Source organism: Postia placenta (genome assembly GCF_002117355.1).
Source record: "Postia placenta MAD-698-R-SB12 unplaced genomic scaffold POSPLAscaffold_5, whole genome shotgun sequence".
Classification (NCBI taxonomy): Eukaryota; Fungi; Basidiomycota; class Agaricomycetes; order Polyporales; family Adustoporiaceae; genus Rhodonia; species Rhodonia placenta.
In genome coordinates this window covers 2,443,536-2,462,668 of record NW_020169836.1, presented here as the reverse complement: position 1 = coordinate 2,462,668, position 19,133 = coordinate 2,443,536, and the positions used below count along the sequence as shown (strand labels likewise).

The following is a 19,133-nucleotide window of genomic DNA, read 5'->3' as shown; positions in this document are numbered from 1 at the left end:
AGCGGGCTTGTGTCGCTATCGCGTCTCCCAGATAACGGCAGCTCTTCTGACGCCGATAGAAGATGGTTGAAGCGAAGTGAGGCAATAATATGTTGTGAGGGTGATAGCCGGATCACTGAAGCTCTATAAGTTGAGCCGAATGGACGTCCTGGAAGCACTGCCGTATCGCACCTCCTTTGTCTCGTCCACGACTATCTACAGCTGACTGATCATGAGTACAGAAGATTTCTACATTGAAGCCTCTGAGGAAACGTAGGTCAATTCCAAGCCGCTACTGTGAACAGTAATGACTAGATGCTACTGAATCACCTATGTGTAGACTACAATTGAACTACTGTGCATTAGCATCCGTAGGTACGAGTCTGACCTCCTCGAGTGTGGTCTGGATGCAGTAGAACTCATCGTACCTTGTGAGCAGTCCTCGTATTCTATGAACATAGTCTCACTCTCGCCGACGAGATCCGACTCATATGGGCCAGCAAGATGACTGGCCCCAAAGTACTCTTCGTTGCAGCCCGTTACATCCTCTGGGCAATCTGCTTGGTTCAGATCTGGCTGATATTTCCTCAATCAAATCGCACAGTGCGTTCTTCTCATGCTGAGTCTTCAATCACAGTCTCAATTATTGTCGTGCGCCAGAAGTGAGCTAAGGCGCTGTCTACATCATGCATCCATCCCAATATTTGTTTCAAAGCTGTCAAGTTGAAAATATCTTAGGTATGATCACCGATCTAAGTCAGTACGTCGTCATGCTTGGTGAGTGCGAACATGACCCGGTGTCCTCTTCTAATCCGATTCGTTGCAGTTTTTTCGGCACTCCGTGCCTACGCCATCAGTGGGAAACATAAGGCACCTGCTATCATCATAGCAATACTACTAACATTTTCCGTCAGCATCAACTTGGTAAGCGACTGTTAGCAAATTCACGTACTAATGATTATCTCACGAGAATACTACTTATGCAGTACCAATACAGCACAAGCGTGTACGCCATAGTCTTGAATGTCGGCATCAAATCGATGTGCGATTGGGGCTTCATGGTGTCGCAGAACATTGGCTTAATGTAAGTTATCCAGAGTTTCAAAAATACATGCTGTCTTAATATATGTCATACTGCTCAAGGAGTAATGTGTTAAGTGTACAAGTCAGCGACCGTCAACTAACCAGTCATAACCAGTCTCAATCGCAACAGGAGCGTGCACAATCACCATTGATTTGATCGTTCTTATCATCACTTGGTATCGGACATACAAGCTGGCCAGACACGCATCTCGGAACCATATGAAGACATCCCTCTCTTCTCTCCTTCTCCGAGATGGTAAAATAAGTTATTTTAAAGGAATTAGTTGATTTTGACGGCATCTTTAGGGACACTTCATTTTGTGTATATCTACTCACCTTCCCTATACCTGGAGCGATGTATTGATGGCCATTTTGCAGCCTGCTCACTTTAGTGACAGTAATCAATATGGCTACATGGCCGAGCCCGGGAATCGTCAGTGCCCCTTCCGATGCGCAGGCTGTATGTGTCTCACCATAGCTGTCAAATCTCTCAGGTCTCCCAAGATATCACGTACTTCCAGGCGACGTGAGGATTGCACATCGTCCTTGCACAAGTAAACCGTCCTAACCCTCCATCAGAATTCCAAATATTGTGATCTGTCGCTTCTTACTCAACCTACGGCAACTAGACGGCGCATCTGGCATGTCAATGGCGGCACAGGACCACGAACTTTCAACTACCGATTACCATGGTTCCAACGGCTCAAACTCCGTGCGTTTCGCATCCAGGATTGTAGGAAATATGGGTGAATATCTCCATGACGATGATACATTTCATGCATCGGAGCACGATGAAGAGTTGAGCACCGGAGTGGAACAGGAAGTACTCGAACCTGAAGAATAGTTGTACTTTGTGTATGATTCTGGCATCTTCTGGTCTGCTCTCATCGTGTTGGCCATATGTAGGACTTGAATACTTACTTCGTGTGTGTTGAATGTAGTATGCGGTTAAACAGCTATTAGAATTTAGCTTAGGTCTATGCGAAAACTCGATTGAGGTAATTTACTGGCGCGACTTGCTCCTGTATTACAAGGAACGTCGCGGATTTATAAACATAATTGGGAAGGCGCTTAATGAAGCCGGGATAGCTCAGTTGGGAGAGCGACAGACTGAAGTGGGTGCTAACTCTGCTTTCTGCAGGTCGCGCGTTCAATTCGCGCTCTTGGCATTTTTTCTGCTTACCTGAGGTAGGATGGATCGCAATGCACACGCATGTTGAATGCATGGCCCAAAACTATTGTATAGTATCAAGACAGGGATGATGTATCAATTATGAGTTGCACAAGCGTGCTGGTTTATGTCTCACGCCATCCATTTACGCTCATATTCATATTATGCATAAACAGCGTGTGACAGAGAGCCGGACATACATTTTAGAAAAATAATTGAAAAGTCACAGAAGCAAAGTCATGCGTCGACAATGTTGTGAACTGAAAAGCTTTCTGCATTGCAAACAAATAGAAAGCGCATGGCCGGGTAAGTCAATGTCAGGCGGATAATTACGATCATACGCCACAGCCATCTCGCAATGCCTTGCGAACACGCTCCCCTTCTTCTGAAGAGACGGATTGTGTGGCCCTTTGGCTTCCTCTTCCAGAGATCTTCCACCAGAACACTGTCCCATACGAGTGTGAGGTGGAATTATGCGACGAGGGGGAAGGTATCCTGGTTTGGGGGATAGCCCAGGCAGGCTGGAAGAACTCATCAAAGACCTCCTCGGAATCCGGGTGCATCTCCGCGATGGAGAAGTAATGGAGAGACTGCAAGCTCCTAGCATAGAGACTCACGAGTGTACTGCACGCAGCTCTTCTCGAAATTTCTTTTTGACTATCCTCGGGATGGAAGAAGCTCTTGAAGATGCGCGAATGTAGACAGATCTGTAAACACACTAGTTTGGAGCTTCTTAAGCCTGCAGGAAGAAACTCCTGCGCAGTAATTAATTAGTTGCTTTGTTATAGTGACAGTGAACGAAAGCACGCACGAGCCAGGAGGGATACCCATTAGTGTTCATGTGGCAGCACCGGCTGATGCCGGTCCAAGGTTCTGTGCTGCATTCCCCCGTGAGGAATAACTCCATGCTCATCATGCCCGGGTTCTCCTCAGCGACACCTTTCCAGAAGGCCATACCATACCGCGACTTAGGGTCCAGAACATCCGCATGGTTGACCGCCAAACGCAGGACAACAGGCGACGCATTCCTGATCGCTTTGAGCGTGCGCTCATCTAACACGCCTTGTTGAGGGAAGCTGGAGAGTTCCAGAACTTGCGTGTTCTGTGCCACTTGCCATCTGGAGAGCTCAAGAGTACTTGCGGTGATACAACCCATATTCTTCCATCCGCGGTCGCAATGATGATCTCCATAATAATCGTTATGCTCTCTGTCGAGATGAACACAGCGAACCATAGGGAAAAGGCGTGGATAATCTGAGCACGAAACGTGATTGCTATTCAGTTCCAGGCAGCGAACGCTGAGCCACGGCTGAATGAGATCAGAAGGGGCGACGGTAAGCCCTATGAACCAGAAATCGGACAACCGAAGATTCTGCACATGCAGGAGTGGTTTGAGTTCCCGGACGAAACACCATGATTGTGGGTCCATCGCCAATGCGAGATGATCAGATGGAGTACCCGCTAGATGGAGTGTCTTGATGCAAAGATTGAGTCCATTAAGTACGCCAGGCGTCTGCGGTCCAATATTGAGGAGGGAAAGCATCGATAGGTTCTCGAGGCCCGCTATAGCAGCGCCGATCGTGGGTCGTTGTGAAAAGAGTAGGTCCGTGCACGCGAGCGTAAGCCTCGACAAACTAGATGTACAACGGAGTAGGCGTTCAAGATATGCTGCGCCTTCAGCGTCCGCTAAGGTCGGAGGAGGCGGTGGTGGAGGCTCATTACCTGCAGCGCCAGGTGTCCTTGGTTCGACTGTGACATGCTGGCCAATTATGGCTTGCGAGTAAATCTCGAGACTGCAGATCCGCTGTGCTTGATCTCTGTGCGAGAGCATGTACTCGCACATTTTGATAAGCTGGGCAGGAGATTGCGTGATACGTATCGAGGAATGTATCCTATCGCGGGCGATAGGGAACAAGTAGCGGCAGGTGAGTGAAAAGGAAAAGGCATCATCCTGACGGAGCAAGTTGATGATGGCAAGCAGAATGTCGTAGTTCAAGTTGACCAGAGGCATTGCAGTGTTCGAATTTCCTTTGGGATATCGGACGAATCAGTGTATGGCGATAGAGAAGAATCAGAACATGAGTGGTCAGTAACTTATATGGTCTCAGAGTGGTGTTATTATATCCCAAAAGGGGTGTCCTTGTTCTTTGGCTTGTGGCTGAGGACTCAGAAGGTGCGCTCATCGCCACGCGTTGACCACTTAGACGCCGAAGCGGTGGCTCGCTGTCACGGCTAGTGGTGAATGTCAAGTTCGACAAACAGGAGGTCAGAGATCTCTATTGTATACCTGACGTACATGGGATTGTCCGCTTGGTTACATGGTTGCTTTGTTCTGTGTAGCACCATAGGAAACGAAGAGTGGACGTTGAACGAACGGCAGAGGTCGCGCGGGTTTTCTGACTAGGGCGGCTGTAGCGACCGCCACATGTGAACGCCATGCGGAAAGCTGGGTCAAGTGTACAAGAATATATACCGCGACTCTGTGTTGCACTCATATTAAGATTCCGATAGGATTATGGACGAAGGAACCCACTCCGTTACTTAAAAGTCTGCATCGAATATCTTCGTATTCCCAAGCGCTCAAGCATGGGAAGAAGTCATTTGTCACATGACCGCGTGGCGGCGCGCATTATCTCAGGTCTCTGCTATCTGCGCTACTCGGAGCTGTTGAGGTGCGTGAATATCTGACTATTATCCAGGGCACGAAACATTTCTTTTTGTGGTGGGACACTCACTCAGGTTTTGCAGTCGACCGTTGACCCCTAAAGCTTCCTGACTCGTCCTTTCACAAAGCGTCCTTGGCGAATCAAATTATCACCATGGACGCAAAGCACATCCCGCCCGAGCTTTGGATGGAGATATTCGAACAGCTTCCCCTCCCATCAGATCTATACAACATAATGCGAACGTCCAAGTGGTTCTGCGACCTCGCCGTTCGTGCGATCCACCGACATGTCATCTGGAAGACTCCCCACACCGTCGCTCACAACTTGCCGCTCTGGAAAGTCCATAAAGGCATGGAAGGCTTTGTGCATACTCTGGAGCTCGGTGTCACAACTCTGCCACCTGGTATCTCAGGCCCCGTGGTCGACATAGCTGGCCGGTCCGTTTGGCGTCAGGGGCATGGAGAAGCACACGAGACCTACATTGACTATGAGGTTGACTTACTCAACTATGCATCCAACCCGTTATACACCGCGATGATGAATCAGGTATCCATGTTTACGAACATAGAGGACCTGACCTTCAGCGGCGTATTGCTTGCCAACGAACACTACAAAATAATTCATAACTTGCCACGACTTCGCACGCTCCGCATCGAGAGTTGTACCGTTGGACGCGACGCTTCTAACCATAACCACCGTCGGCTCCCCATCACGGATCTCTTGCTGTACAATCTGCGTCGTCAGATGAGTGACCGCGACCCGCAAGCAGAGCTTCACGCATTCGAAAACGTCAAGAACCTCCTTACCCTCGCTCTGGCACCTGGGTTGCGCACAATCCGCGTTGATTCGAGTGCCGATATCTTCAAGCACGTCTTTTCAGGGCCTGCTGCAGAGGCGCGAAATCATACAATCCCTCCGCACCTCGAGCGGCTCTACATTCTGCGCCGGCCGGGCACGCAACGCTCCCGCTTCATTGCTGGTGACACTGCGCCTCATCCTGAAGCCGCATCATTCCAGTCGTTCCTGGCGCGCGCGAGCACGATCACGACGTACTCCACGTTCCAGGCGCTTTCAATGCAACAGATGCCTCCGAGCGTGCTCCCGGCTTTGCGCTGCTTCTCGGGCCCAGTCGAGAGCATGCACGGAGTATTGCCTGGTCGCCCAATCGAGGCTGTGCAGCTTCTGCAATGCACACAGGGCCAACAGCCCCAGCAGGGTCTACAGACGAACCGCGACGGTATCACCGCGCTCACTACGATTAAGAATACCAATCCTGACCTCCGCATGCTTTCGTTACAATTCACCACGTGGGACGATGAGATTGTGCATGCCGCGACGGCGCTGTTCAACAATCTGTATCGTCTCAAGATCACATACGAGGTGGGCGGTCCGTCAGAGGTTCGTCGTTATGAATGTTTCACTCTGCTACTGATTAATTGTCTTCGTGACACGTTTACAGGCGACCATTAGCGGATTAGGCGCTGAGCTTCTCTGCAAAATGCCGTGCTTGCACACGTTGCAAATATACACAGCCGTCCCTCAAGTAACCTCCAAGGGGGACCATCACTACGACCCTACATACAGCTCCATCGAGGAGGAACTGTGCGACCTGCTTATCCCGTGGAACAAGTTCTGTCCTACCTTGCGTGAGGTGCAGCTTCATCCTGAGTACACGATGCGCCGAGGTTTCGACGGTGGCCCGTGGAACTTATTGAAGCACAGGCGACTGAACGACATGGAGGAGTTTGCGTATTGAATACGTTGTTGTGGGTATGAACCTTTCCATGTCATTATTCCATATTTATGCCTCGATAGTTTTCCCCGCGCCGTATCGTTAGTCATAAACAGAATCTCGCGGGACAGCCATATCTGTAACGAATTCAATAATTGTACTTGTACCACTAGTTTTTAGCCGACTTAATATCCCGTATCGGCATGCTATCACGACGTCTCGCTTTTGTATATGGTGGTCACGCAGTATCGAGTTTTCACGACAATGGATCGGCCATGCGATGTTAGCTGCACCGTAAGGCACTTCCTGGAAAGACGATTTAATTGAGAGGTGAGAGCAACCACTACCAATTGCAGTAAAGCCAGAAATCATGATGTCACGACTGTGTTTCTGATATTCTGCAACCACCCACCTGGCAGGGTCGTATAGGCAGCTCTCATTGGTAATCGCAGAATGGCTGCATGAAAGGAGTCTCACCGGGATGCTTGAGCTTATCCCGGAGTCGCATTAGAGCCTTTCCCAGCTCGTTCCTCCCCTTGCCATCCTGGGCCACTCCCCAGAAAGCATCAATCTATGTGGTGCAGGATTAGCGCAGATAGTAACAGCAGCAGCGTGACAACGTACTGGACTATTCTCAATCAGCACACTGTCACCAGTGCTCAGCAACATCCGGCGCAGATATGAGTGCCGCATAAACTTTGCTTCGAGCACAGTATCCATCACCGTAATGTTGACATCGAACCAATCTTTCCTTCGATACTCGCTGAGTCGGGTAGCTTCTTGCAGAGCAGCCCGAGACGAGGGAAGCTCACGAATGCGCTCGGCGAGTTGAGGGTAAATTGGTAGAAATTTGTGAGCTTGGAATACTACGAGACAAGTTCCTATATGTCGGAATGCTAATGATCCGAACCACAGTGTACTACTCACAGTGTTCCGCCGTTGGGTATGTGCGCCCCTCAAAGACTACCTCATGCGGTGAAAAGTTGGTGAATCTACGAAGCGACGTTAAGGGATAACTTGAGAACGTTTATGCAATCCCAGACGTACTCGTAGTAAGGTTGGCCACGATGGTAGAAGAGAATGCGCCCTGGCCGACCTATGTCCCATTGCCCGCTCCTCCTGTCGGCAGATTCATGTATGGTTGTCCGTGGTTGTTCAAGTGGGTGCGGTTCGGAAGCCGTTTGTTCTGATGCCAAAATCAAACATCGATCAAATTGCGGCTGTTTTTATCTGCGTACCGTAACCTCCAACCTCGTCTGTCGCGTCGACATCCATCGCGTCGACTTCATGATCGCCGTTCCTCGGAGGGGCCATAGGCATTCTGGAGCCTCTCCGCTTCTGTATCTGCGTTCGTTCCGTTTGGGTATGAACTCCCAGGAATAAGCAGAGTAGCATAATAACCAGTACCAGAATCAGCATGACAGGAAGAGCTTGACTCGCGATTCAGCAACACGTTGAGGATGTCTGCATTGGTAGGACCGTGAGTCACGGTCATGCAACGTGCAGTCAATAAATGGAATTGGGGCTCATATATGCAGTGTGAACTACGTAAGTGCCATCCATCTTCGCTTCTCGGCGGCTGTTCACACTTATATATTCCCGAATCCAGGTAATCTTGAACGCAATTGCCCCTCACCGCCCCGCTGGAGCTTGAAAACTCTGTCTTACTGTCTTTGTAATTTCTTGTATCTGCAGCGATGTGCTCTGATGCGACGCGCAACTCTGCTACGGTCTGCAGTTTCCCAAATTGCAGACGGGCCGTGTGGCAGGACCCAGACGGTTCTTACTCGTCGTACTGCGGAAGAGGGCATCGGGATGCGATGGCGCAGGTCAATACAAATAACCAAGCACAGCTATGCAAGGCCTGTAGTATTCTCTTCTTTGCGTGAGTGACTGATTGACATATCGACCACCAGGGCTGTCACTTGCGCCCGGTTTATGTCGAAAATGGCCATGGTATGTCAAATCATCCCCTTGACTGATCGCGGGAACTCTGATGCCGCCGTGGTCGCATACAGCTCATGGATTCTGTGGCATTCGCTGTGCCACTGCTTATAAGGATGGGCAGCAACCATCCACACCTACACAATCACCTCCTCAGTCACTCGTTTGTGCATTGTTCGGTTGCAACAAGCCAGTTTGGGTTGGACAGAACCAGACACCGAGCAGTTACTGCGGAAATCCTCATCGAATGTAAGTGCATTCTTTATGGAACCTGACGAATGCTCATATGTTCCCGCGTAGTGATGCAGTCAAGAGAGGCGAAGCTGAGTCTTGTCTATTGTCAGTGCTTATACGAGGTGTGATGGCTCCTGGTTTCTAAAGGGTCGATCCTAGGTGTGGACTATGGCCCAAAGCTCTAGTCAATGGCAAGACAAGCGAGTTTTGTTCTAGGAAATGCGGTCAGATCACGATCGCCGGCGGTAAGTCCGACCACTCTACGGCGTGTGATAGCTTTGATGTCATCATCGCACTGTAGCACCGAAAATACTGGAGGTCAGCAATAAGCATGATGCATTCAATGAAGGTATGCTCACTGTTCTCCATGTCTCATGTATGAATCGTGTCGTCAGACTGTTCTTCTTCTCAGTATCAACGCAGTTCCTACAAGGATGGCGACATCCTACCTCGAAGCCAACTGTCGTAAAAGTGGGTCAAACACCTTGCTCAAACTGCTGTATTGATGGGCACCCCAGATCTGGAAGATATTCAGCGACAAGGATCACAATGACCGGTTCGCGCGTTACAGGTGGGCAACTTCCTCAAGGCAGATGGCACTTTGCTTCTACTAACCATAATTTCCTAGGCTCGCAGTTGAACGACGTATTGGCAAGGAAGGAGGCAATAGCCTACGGCGTTGGCATGGTACTATCCGTGCATGCAGGCTTGGCGATGACGAGACACAATGTCAGCCTTGCCTTGATCAAGGTTGCTCACTATGTGAGATCATCAAGGTCTATACTCTGTCCCTATATAGTGAGAGGGGATGGTGACAGCGCTTTGTTTGTGCAGTCGTCGTTCGAGATTGCGAAGTTTGGTAAGCGCACAAACTTTGGGCGATTCGGAGAGGGAATATATACGTCCGCGACGTCATCTAAGGTAATCCAGATATCGATGATAGCATGTGTTCAACAACTCACTGTCTGCAATTTCACGCAACTCAGGCGAACGACTATGTCGCTGAAGGAGGGGGGTCATCGTATAGGGCGATGCTTCTCAACGACGTCGTCATGGGCAAAACGATCAAGCTCACTGCTGACAATCCGAATTTGAAAGAGGTGCAAATTTCTCTTGTCGACAACCCTATCTGGTGATAAATAATCTCGGAAAACGCAGCCTCCGCAAGGGTATGACTCGGTTGTTGGTGAACCTGGAGGAAGCCTGAACTATGACGAAAGCATTGGTGAGTCATTTTGTGGACTAGCGAAGTGCGTAGTAAGCTGATCGCGAGAATTGCAGTATACAAGGTGCGCAGTTAAGCCATGATTGAGACATCAGACTAATCACCCATCAGAATGAGGCTATTCGTCCACTCTTCCTTGTCATTTTCCGCTCTTAGTACGACAATAGCGCGGGATCCGACAGAAAGCTTGGGTATCGGAGTGTCTTGGGTTGTTGTCCATTACCTGCGTCCATTGAATTCTCGTTGGCTACCCGCTTGATACAGACTGGCCGAGACTCGGAGATACACTTTGTCTTGTGGCCTGTATGTATACCGCGGGCAGTCAATGCTACACTAACTTGTAACCACGTAACTGCTGCATTCGTTTTATGACAAAGAGGACTGTATGGTGCGTCTCTCCTTGGTGGTTATGAATGTCTCCGGGCGCCACATTTGGAAAGCAGATCTAACCTCGAAGTTGTTATGACTTGGAGCTCAGTAGCGCTACCAAACTAGCGATGTTGCTGCTCTTGTGCAGGATGATTCCGGCCGAAGACGAATCGCGCGCTGCGACCTCGCTTTGCCTCTGTCATTCGGGCCATCGCGGACAGCTCTACAAATAGACGCCGGTTGGCCACGAACTTCTCTGTCGCCGGGCGCCACTTCTAACTCCAGCAACTGTTACAGTCTTCGGATACGCAAACACAGCCCTTTCGCTATTATATCGACATGCGCCTCAGTGAAGACGTCCTCTCCATCATCGTCACTCTCCTACCAGCTGGAAATGCTCGTGCCTTGTTGACCCTGTCGAAATGCTTGCACGACATCGCCTTGCCCCAGGCCGTATCTTCAATTTGCGTCTCCAAGGCGGATAATCTGGTCGCTATGTGTCAATACTTCGCAGGAAATTCCCGACATGATCACATCCGTACTCTGGAGATCCAAAGTGGTGCATTAGTTCAGGAGCACGTTGAGGCCAAAAATGCTTATAATCGCGCCCAAGTCATGGAATGCCTCCACGAATTCTTTCAGAAAGCAACTAACGTGACGAGATTGACGCTAGGAAGCGCGGAACTGATTTTCCATGATGGATGCAAATCGCAGATCGGACACGCCATAGCTAGCTTGCGCTACCTCTCGACGCTCTCGCTTCTGGACGTAGGGCCACAAACGATTTCTACGCTCAACGAATTGCCACTCACCATCAAGGCGCTCGAGATGTCCGCACCGGAACCGTTCTACACCTACGGCGACTGGAGTTGGATCCGCGATCTCAAACCCATTCCGAGTGTCCAGCGCCTGAGACTCACGCATTTCTTCGTGCTGAGTTTCACTTCCCTGACGCCGGTCTCTGGCTGTGCATGGCCAAATGCCCTCTGCCTTGAGATTGGAGAAAACCGTGTTCCTTGCTCTGTCTATCCGCGGTTCTTTCCAAATGCTCGTTGCTTTCATCTGGGACATAGCGGCATCGAATGTTTGGGCGAGCACAAGGAAGCCGACAAGTGGCGTAACATGGGACGAATCACTACATCGCTGGAGCAGATCTATGAATGGGATATCTCCGAGCGTACGCAGCTAGTTGAATTTGTCGACAAAGCCGGTTGCGGAGCAAAATGGCTTCAGGATATGTCTTCAATTGTTGGGCGGCTATCGCCTGTGGTTCTGCGCGTAACGATATCTTCTCCAGAAGAATTGTTCTGTCGACAAGGCATCCCTGTGCAACCCTCGAAGTTCTGGGCTCAAATATTTGCTTATGGTCCTAGATTAAAGAGTATTGAGCTGGTTCTCGCCGAGGGATGCGGGCGTATCCAAGAGTATCAAGATCATTCGTGCAGTCTGAGCCGGGACGATTGTTGGCAGCTGGTGAGCCATGTCCAACGCCGTCGATCGCATTGAGATTGATTGTGAATGTGGTCATCGTTGTCCAGGTCGGGCCGGACAAGATTTTAGCGTCGTCCCAGGTTGAATGCCTGCAGATTTGCTATCAGTCTGGCAGATTCGGGCGGCTTGTGTGCCTTCCCCAAGATTCCTCATCCACGGAGTCTGAATCTGGCCGCCTTCTGCAGTGCCTCGCACGCCATATACCATCCCTCAAGTATGTATCCATCGCAGAGGTGCACAGTTTTCCCACCTTACTCCCCGACCTCCCCACGATTGATACTTCGCGGCACGACTGTCTGGGCCTAACATACGGGGAGGTCCTCTGGTGGAGAATCGCGGATATACACGGAGAACGTGGGTTAAATCGCATATCTATACAAGACGGCGAGGCGGCCCGGAGGACCATTGTTGAGAGCGCTATTTGTGAATACTACCCGTAGTTCGCATTCTGCGTGTATCCGAGACCACTTCTTGGACCCCCTGATTAATTCCATTCTCTTTACACGAGCGCAGTCATGCTATGTCGACAGGAACTGTGCATGTTCTATCAATTGGGTTTTGTGTAGGATGAAGACGCCTTACCTGGTGGTATATCGACTTCTTCGTCGCTAAGGTACCACGCTCCTGCCAAGGGCCCGTGAGCAGTCCTCCCCGGCAGTATTGACCGGGATGTTACGTACTATCACCTTGCATCGTCTTCTCGTCGTACGTCTGCCCATCTCCGAGCCAGTGCATCCTATTACGGACACCATCCGCGTACTCGTAGTTGTAATCCTCCCAGCGCGGATATTGGATTGCGCGAACTGCGTGAAGACACGACCCTAGTAGGTGAAGACTGATTAGGTACGTGATTCGAATAGGGAATGTGTATGTCGTACCAGGCCACAGTGCGACAACCCTGCCTTGCTCCTTGCCCATCTTGTACCACGAGCGACATTTCTCGCTGTAGACCGTCTGTCGCGTGGTGCATGAACATGAATAATCCTCCCGAACAACCATCAGGATATCTCACCTTCGGGAAATAATGCTAGGAGTTTGTACATGTCAGATTGCTAGCCCCAATTGGGCGCGCGAAAAGCACACACCTCCAAATACGCATCAAAGTCCTTCACTGCCTCCTGCTTGACCTCGATACTCTTCAGTCGCTCCCGCTGCAGCTTCTTTGTCGCCTCGATCGCGTAGTCGATCTGGCGCTCGATCAACACGAGAAGTGAGCCTGAGCCGACTCCCGAGTTCGGGCCTAATGACATGAAGCAGTTTGGGAATCCGTCGGTACACACCGCAAGGTAGGTGGAGGGATGAGGTGTCCATTTTTCTTGAATGGACACGCCGCCCCGTCCGATTAGGGGAAAGTCGAAGTGGAAAGAGTAGTCGTAGCCTATGTTACGTGCAGATGAGATATCGGCAAGAGTACTATCGCCGGATGTTACCTGTCGCGCAGATGATCACGTCGAAGTCTTGGTGGGTACCATCGACCAACTCGATTCCAGTAGATGTGATGTGTTTGATGTGGGTCGCAACAAAGTCAACCTATGCACAGCGGACGTGGTTGATAAAAGGCCTTTGGTAGGATCTAATAGCATATTCACGTTGTCTTCACAAAGAGCCTCGAGATACCCAGGTCCCGATGTCAGTCTCCTGCATGCCACACCGAATTGGGGTATCACTGTATTCATTTGTCAGCGGTAAGAATCGCAAGAAACATGAGTCTCACATAGGTCTGCTATCCATGGCTTCTTCGCTAATTTCTTGACCATATGAGCATGGAAGGCCGCGCGCGCATTTGATTGCATGCCACTGTCTTTCAGCGTGCTCTGGTGAACCGACTACAAAAGTATGAACATATATGAATGCGCAGTTCAGCGTAAAACAAAGTTCTGGAATAACTGACGTTGAGATCTGCCTCGAGCTCATGTCGAAAATGCTTATAGAATTCGGGATCCCTGAAAGCCGCCTTGTCCTCGTCCGTGAACACGTCTGATGTTATGGTTTGCCGTTATGTTCACTTCTAATCCGGCCGGCTAAACATGAGTACTCACAATTCTGTGCATCCGGATCCCGCTTTAGTAGCTCGGCTAGTTTCGCGCTCGCGAACGGCGTTGAGATCCAAGTCTTGCCTCTCACAAAGTTGACGATCTTCGCCACACGTGGTTGCAGCGCGGGTACGATCTGGATGGCACTTGAACCCTATCGCGACGACATGACACTCAATTTAACCATGTCGAGACGGACGCCGACACTCACCACACCGACGACCCCCACACGCTTGTTCTGCCAGTCCTCCGTCGCCTCCTGCCATGTCTTGTTGCCGACGTCGAAATCCGCCGTATGGAAGAGTTCGCCTTTAAAGTCTCGTAGACCGGCAATGTCCGGCCAGCCCCATCGACTCAAGCTCCCCACGCCCGTGAAGAGTACGTCAGCCGTATCCTCAAATTCTTCATATACTTCGGCTTCAGATCCTGCACCATTAGTCTGCACCATCAGCCGGCGAATGCGCAGGTGCCATTTGCCGGTGGGTTCGTCATAACGCGCGTGCACGAGCCGGTGGCGGAGCTTGATGTAACGCATGAGCTTGTACTTGTCGACAATCGACTGGAGGTAAGAGCGGATCTCGGCGCCGGGCGCGTAGAAGCTGGACCAATCGGTCTGTGGATTCCATAAGATCGGTTGGCGAGAAAACAAACAGGAGCACGAGAATCATAAGCACCTTGGACTCGAAGGTTAACTGATACTGAAACACATGTCGGAATCACGCCTTGACGGAAGCGGACTGGATGAGACGCTCACGCAATGGGAAGGGATATCGCATGCCAGACCACTGGATACGACATGGGCGATCGCGATCGACCATCGCGAATGATCGAACTTACGGATATTTGTTCGTGTACCACGTCCCCCCGATCCCTGCGTTCTGGTCATAGATAGTAAGATCTAGATTTGGAACCCGCTGGGGGAACCTAAGGAAAATGAAGATGAGCGGCAGCCCCGCTGCGCAAAGAAGGATTAGAGTGTACTTACCTGATCCCCGCAATAATACCGCTGAAGCCCGCACCAATGACGACCACCTTGATAGGCCTGTACTCGTCAATCGAAAATGTCCCCAGCTTGAAGTCGTCATTTAGCTGCGATGCATTGGGGCTGCCATGTAGCGACGTCGAGGAAGTGCCTTCGGGATATTCTCCCATGATGGTATGTGAGAGCTTTGTCGCCTAAATGCTTCGCACAGGCCAAGTATATATTACCTGCGGGCAATACGGTTTAAGACGGAGGCTCAAAAGGAGATCGTAAGGCGCACGCTAGCCAGAACAAGGGTGAGAGCTCCCATGCCGATGGCCCCACCATCAACCACCTGTTCGGTGCATCAAACATACCGTGGAAGGAAAGAATACGATCCCCTTCCAAAAGGCCTTTACGACACCTCGGTGCAGGGTGCGATTAGTATCATCTACTGCTGATTACTCGGATAACTACGGTCAATTTCACAATGTCATATCGTCAGCAGAGGTCAGTTGGTCAGCGGTTGGTCACTTGCGCTCGCCGTTGACTATGTCCGTCTGATATCCGACACAGCGTGGAATCATCTACATCTAGAGCATCACGGGATGATTCGCAGAACACGTCAATCTCGTGATGTCTTCCGGACAGGACATGCCTCATCAGAGATAAGAAAGGACCGACGAGCTTTACAAACTTCCTCGCTACCGGTAATAGGACAGCATCCAGCTGCACCGCAGCCCTCCCAGTGTCACCTTGCAATTCGTGGAGGTAATCATCTGTGTACGTATTCGTCTACCGATATGGAGACGCACGACGCTATCGATTGTTGCAGAGTGCTAAAACCGGCCGAAGCTGAAAGAGGAGTAGAACATACAAGAGTACGACAATGCATGACAATGCACGACAATGCACGACAGTGCTCGATAGCACAAGGCTGTCAGCATTAGTAGTGGAAGGAACACGAATGGAAAAGGCCGAGCTAATAAGCGCTAGAAGCAGGCGCTTGAACTTAATCGAACACGTAAGTTCAAGCGCGAACACGAGCCGTCTGGGGCATGTACGACACACTACGGTAGGGCTAAGTCACTTTCGACCAACATCACGTGCCGGCCGTTACAAAATCGTGACAAAAGCGCAAATTATGTTTGCAGATCTAAAGGATATTATTTGAGGCAGACAGTAATAGATCAAAAAAACAGGAAAATATGTGGAGGACATCGTTTCACAAGACCCTGTTTCTCGATTTGTGATAAAGTGCGAGGAGCAATTGAAGATAGATTTGCAGTGTACCGGAGGAAAGAAGCGCGCTCTATTTCGGCAACGCCCTCGATAGACGGATGCTCTCGAGTGCAGCGCTCCCCAAGGATAAGTCCTTGGTCACAGAAAGTCACAAGCACGTGATGTTGGTCGAAAGTGACTTAGCCCTACCTTAGAATGGAACATGTGTGACTATAAAAGCTGTTTTCAACCATCGCCATACTTTCCTTTTCGTCATCCTTCATGCCCGCCATCGTTCCACCTAAACACAACGGCCAGTTTCCTGCTCCACCTCCTCCATCAGACCCTCCCACTGCTAACGACATCGCTATGGCAGCTGTATACGAGCTAAACTGCATAAACGCTCATGGTAAGCAACGCCCAACATACCAGCCGAAATGGCACTCATCGTTAGCAGGGGATGGTGGCGTTCGAGATGTCCACGTCGCTGAGGCTGCTTTATATAAGTATGCTCTCCTGGTAGCTGCGGCCCCCAAACCGGGTGGGTCGTCATCTTTCAGAGTTTCTGTGACTTGTCTGACCTCTTTCGTTGCATCAGAGGCGCCGCCACCATGGTTCGCGCAAGCGCTGGAACACGCGATGAGGCCAGTTCGCGATGACATTGCAAACCTGACGAACGACATGCAGGCGATGAAAAAAGACATGGAAGCAGTCAAGTCTGAGGTCAGTTTGATCAACAAACGTCAAGCAAACACGCAGCGATGCGCAGCACTGGTAAGCCCCAGGTCTATGTCACGGCTGGGCATTATAATAACTGCAACCTGTTTCAAGGCGTACAATAGGACTGTTCAGCCCGGCCGAGCTATCCCATTCGAGGAAGTACCCTTCCCAGATGGAACTTACCCATGGGGAATGATGGTCAAAGTAAGTCTTTTCTCATTGTGGACGAGCTGCTCTTACTATTCCGCCCGCCGTGGACAGAACGAACCCCTGCCCGAATTGACATCACTCGAGGCAGTGCGTGCTTTAAGCAGCCGCCAATCCCTAGACTACCACGAAGGGTACTATCCAGAGGAGGCCGCCCCGGAGGATAGCCTGGTGCGCGAAAGGGCCATCCTGCTCGCAATTGGAGTCGAACTGGCTTGATTAGGACGTAGTGGACCAAAATACGGATGTCGGTGAGTTTGTCGTAAATATGTTTTCGCTTTGACACTGTACTACTATGTATATGTATAATGGATGACCATGGTGAAATAGCCTCAGGGTGGCTTGGAACTTGCAAGCCCTTACTACGAAATGCGTGCTCAGTGTACCAGTCACCCTTCGATATCGCCCACGGTGATTCTCGTACAAATACTCACCTGGTGGATGAGGTGCTAGCACCGAAATGTAGAATCACACGGCGTGTTTTCGGGCTAGTGGGATGACAGCTAAATTGGAAAGCTGTCAAAATACCCCGCTGAACGTGTTGCTCTGTACGAACCCATTAGTTGATTATTTCCGTGTCATGAGGGCATTTTCAAGAACTGAAGACAGCATCTTTTACGCAATTTGAGCTGAAGCCATTCAATGTGGAAGGCAGTATAAGGGGCCGTGAGCAACTCCCTACCACCCATAGTATTCGCTCAGCCCCGGAACCTGACCTTAAAGTAGACCAAATGTCAGTCTGTTCTTGAGATCGAGCACGGAATTTGAGTCCCAGGGTCGCTGCCTGATATGCGTCCAGAATTTGCCATGAAATGTTGGGATGTAAGGGCTCTTGGGAGGTAAAGGCCTCGTATAGTACATGAGCTCTCGTCAGAGCGATAACTATGGACACCGCGGTAGCATTCAGAAGCGAGATGCTTCAGCAATTACGAGTGAGGTCTAGGGTTCATAATACGTGGGCGTAGGGTTCGTAGGCGTCAGACAACAGGATGGATATGCACGGCAACAGACCAATCTATCACGATCGAGCAAGTCCTAAGGTTCGAGATACAGATGCTGCAGGTTATGAGACCACGGAGAGCGTCCGGTCTGCCCGCCGGAGGCTCGGCGTGATACTGCGCGGGCCGTGCGGGCGGCCACGCAGTGCGTGCGGGTCTGTCGCAGTGCGGCGGTGGCCCAGCACCGGCATCGCGTTTGCGATCCTCGCTTTGTGTGCCCACTCCCGCTCCTGCGTCGGTGGCGGTGACGGTGACGGTGACGGCACAGGTAACGCCAAGGGCTCTGGGGTGTCCACCAGGGATGGTGGTGAGTGCTGCGTGGGTGAGGATGCAGGCGGCGGAGCGAGCGTCGTTGCTGAGGGCGCCGAGGACGGTCGTGGGATGGGCGTCGGGAGCGGGCGGAGGGGGAGCGGCGCGAGGAGGGCGAGCTCGAGGATGCAGCGGCCCTCCTTCCACTTCTCGGAGAGCTCGTGCGCGCGGAGGACGCGCCAGCCGAGGTAGGCCGCGCAGGACGCGCAGGCGAGCTCGGCGATGGTGTGTGCGCCGGTGTCCATGAGCATGATCGAGGGCGCGGCGGGGGATGTGTTTGGGCTGTGCGGACGCGGGTACGTTAGCGGTGCGTGGTGGGAGTCTGGGCGAGGGGACGTACGCGTCGGTGACGAGCGCGGCCTTGCCGTGGTAGCCGCGAAATCCGTCCTGCGCGGAGGTATGGCATCAGGAGGACAGAAGACGGCTGTGGGTGCGCACCTCGGTAATGACGGAGCTGCGGGAGACGATGGATGCGCGGCAGGCCTTGCAGGCGAGCATGGTGCGGTCGTCGGAGGTGTCGGGGTGAGCGTCAGACATCGTGGAGGGAGGGAGGGAGAGGGCAGATGGCGCATGGGGTGTATATATGAGATGAGATGGCTGTCACCGACCCGCTGATTGACACAAGTTTCACGCGTCCGCCCTCTGAGCGCGAGTATTACTGCAATTGTCCTGCCACGTGCGTGCACTGCCCGTCCACTGTGGATGCTCACAGCGTCGCTGGGGTCTGCCATTGCCATTGCGCCTCGCCGTGCATACCTTGTAATCTCAGGCGGGCACACAAAAGCCAAGT

At 51.3% G+C, this 19,133-nt stretch overlaps 8 protein-coding genes and 1 non-coding gene across 9 annotated transcripts; 5 read left to right on the top strand and 4 right to left on the bottom strand.

The window, feature by feature from the left end:
* Positions 1–211: 211 nt before the first annotated feature.
* POSPLADRAFT_1045979 (hypothetical protein) lies at positions 212–1,906 on the top strand (the record flags this gene model as incomplete). The annotated part of the gene is made up of 11 exons (XM_024478916.1): positions 212–252; positions 320–354; positions 419–582; positions 617–641; positions 718–756; positions 806–903; positions 966–1,063; positions 1,441–1,522; positions 1,557–1,588; positions 1,692–1,774; positions 1,800–1,906. The coding sequence occupies 11 exons, from the start codon at positions 212–214 to the stop codon at positions 1,904–1,906; spliced, it is 804 nt and encodes a 267-aa protein (XP_024340568.1).
* Positions 1,907–2,141: 235 nt separating this feature from the next.
* On the top strand, positions 2,142–2,231 carry POSPLADRAFT_t63. Its single transcript has one exon. It is a non-coding gene; the product is annotated as a tRNA-Phe (tRNA).
* Positions 2,232–2,568: 337 nt separating this feature from the next.
* POSPLADRAFT_1045978 (hypothetical protein) lies at positions 2,569–4,244 on the bottom strand (the record flags this gene model as incomplete). The annotated part of the gene is made up of 3 exons (XM_024478915.1): positions 2,569–2,823; positions 2,851–2,940; positions 3,045–4,244. The coding sequence occupies 3 exons, from the start codon at positions 4,242–4,244 to the stop codon at positions 2,569–2,571; spliced, it is 1,545 nt and encodes a 514-aa protein (XP_024340567.1).
* An 808-nt stretch (positions 4,245–5,052) lies between these two features.
* On the top strand, positions 5,053–6,655 carry POSPLADRAFT_1033279 (hypothetical protein; the record flags this gene model as incomplete). The annotated part of the gene is made up of 2 exons (XM_024476920.1): positions 5,053–6,297; positions 6,359–6,655. 2 exons carry the CDS (start codon positions 5,053–5,055, stop codon positions 6,653–6,655), a joined length of 1,542 nt encoding a protein of 513 aa, XP_024340566.1.
* A 279-nt stretch (positions 6,656–6,934) lies between these two features.
* POSPLADRAFT_1039630 (hypothetical protein) lies at positions 6,935–8,153 on the bottom strand. Its single transcript, XM_024477573.1, has 7 exons — positions 8,039–8,153; positions 7,870–7,975; positions 7,679–7,817; positions 7,559–7,623; positions 7,256–7,497; positions 7,044–7,202; positions 6,935–6,974 (listed from the first exon to the last, which is right to left on the bottom strand). The coding sequence occupies exons 2-6, from the start codon at positions 7,949–7,951 to the stop codon at positions 7,068–7,070; spliced, it is 663 nt and encodes a 220-aa protein (XP_024340565.1). The 5' UTR covers positions 7,952–7,975; positions 8,039–8,153; the 3' UTR covers positions 6,935–6,974; positions 7,044–7,067.
* Positions 8,154–8,328: 175 nt separating this feature from the next.
* POSPLADRAFT_1139996 (hypothetical protein) lies at positions 8,329–12,060 on the top strand (the record flags this gene model as incomplete). Its single annotated transcript, XM_024485114.1, has 15 exons — positions 8,329–8,516; positions 8,548–8,587; positions 8,650–8,824; positions 8,876–8,914; positions 8,989–9,054; positions 9,111–9,158; positions 9,222–9,280; positions 9,328–9,380; positions 9,438–9,538; positions 9,609–9,730; positions 9,796–9,909; positions 9,968–10,038; positions 10,202–10,337; positions 10,701–11,876; positions 12,010–12,060. The coding sequence occupies 15 exons, from the start codon at positions 8,329–8,331 to the stop codon at positions 12,058–12,060; spliced, it is 2,439 nt and encodes an 812-aa protein (XP_024340564.1).
* Positions 12,061–12,441: 381 nt separating this feature from the next.
* Positions 12,442–15,079, bottom strand: POSPLADRAFT_1139544 (hypothetical protein; the record flags this gene model as incomplete). The annotated part of the gene is made up of 15 exons (XM_024485053.1): positions 12,442–12,518; positions 12,575–12,715; positions 12,773–12,848; positions 12,907–12,921; positions 12,980–13,272; positions 13,325–13,424; positions 13,484–13,560; positions 13,609–13,720; positions 13,786–13,871; positions 13,934–14,081; positions 14,139–14,540; positions 14,602–14,625; positions 14,682–14,712; positions 14,765–14,851; positions 14,913–15,079. The coding sequence occupies 15 exons, from the start codon at positions 15,077–15,079 to the stop codon at positions 12,442–12,444; spliced, it is 1,836 nt and encodes a 611-aa protein (XP_024340563.1).
* Positions 15,080–16,391: 1,312 nt separating this feature from the next.
* On the top strand, positions 16,392–17,255 carry POSPLADRAFT_1055848 (hypothetical protein; the record flags this gene model as incomplete). The annotated part of the gene is made up of 5 exons (XM_024480698.1): positions 16,392–16,518; positions 16,567–16,650; positions 16,708–16,883; positions 16,941–17,033; positions 17,091–17,255. The coding sequence occupies 5 exons, from the start codon at positions 16,392–16,394 to the stop codon at positions 17,253–17,255; spliced, it is 645 nt and encodes a 214-aa protein (XP_024340562.1).
* Positions 17,256–18,099: 844 nt separating this feature from the next.
* Positions 18,100–18,880, bottom strand: POSPLADRAFT_1055847 (hypothetical protein; the record flags this gene model as incomplete). The annotated part of the gene is made up of 3 exons (XM_024480697.1): positions 18,100–18,625; positions 18,684–18,730; positions 18,782–18,880. 3 exons carry the CDS (start codon positions 18,878–18,880, stop codon positions 18,100–18,102), a joined length of 672 nt encoding a protein of 223 aa, XP_024340561.1.
* Positions 18,881–19,133: the final 253 nt, after the last annotated feature.

Bases quoted from the DNA above. Each gene is read 5' to 3' on its own strand.
- POSPLADRAFT_1039630 (XM_024477573.1), bottom strand. From the start codon at position 7,951: ATGCCTATGGCCCCTCCGAGGAACGGCGATCATGAAGTCGACGCGATG. The intron at 7,624-7,678 runs GTACGTCTGGGA...GTCGCTTCGTAG, and splicing joins CGTGGCCAACCTTACTACGA to ATTCACCAACTTTTCACCGC. The intron at 7,498-7,558 runs GTGAGTAGTACA...CTTGTCTCGTAG, and splicing joins ATACCCAACGGCGGAACACT to TATTCCAAGCTCACAAATTT.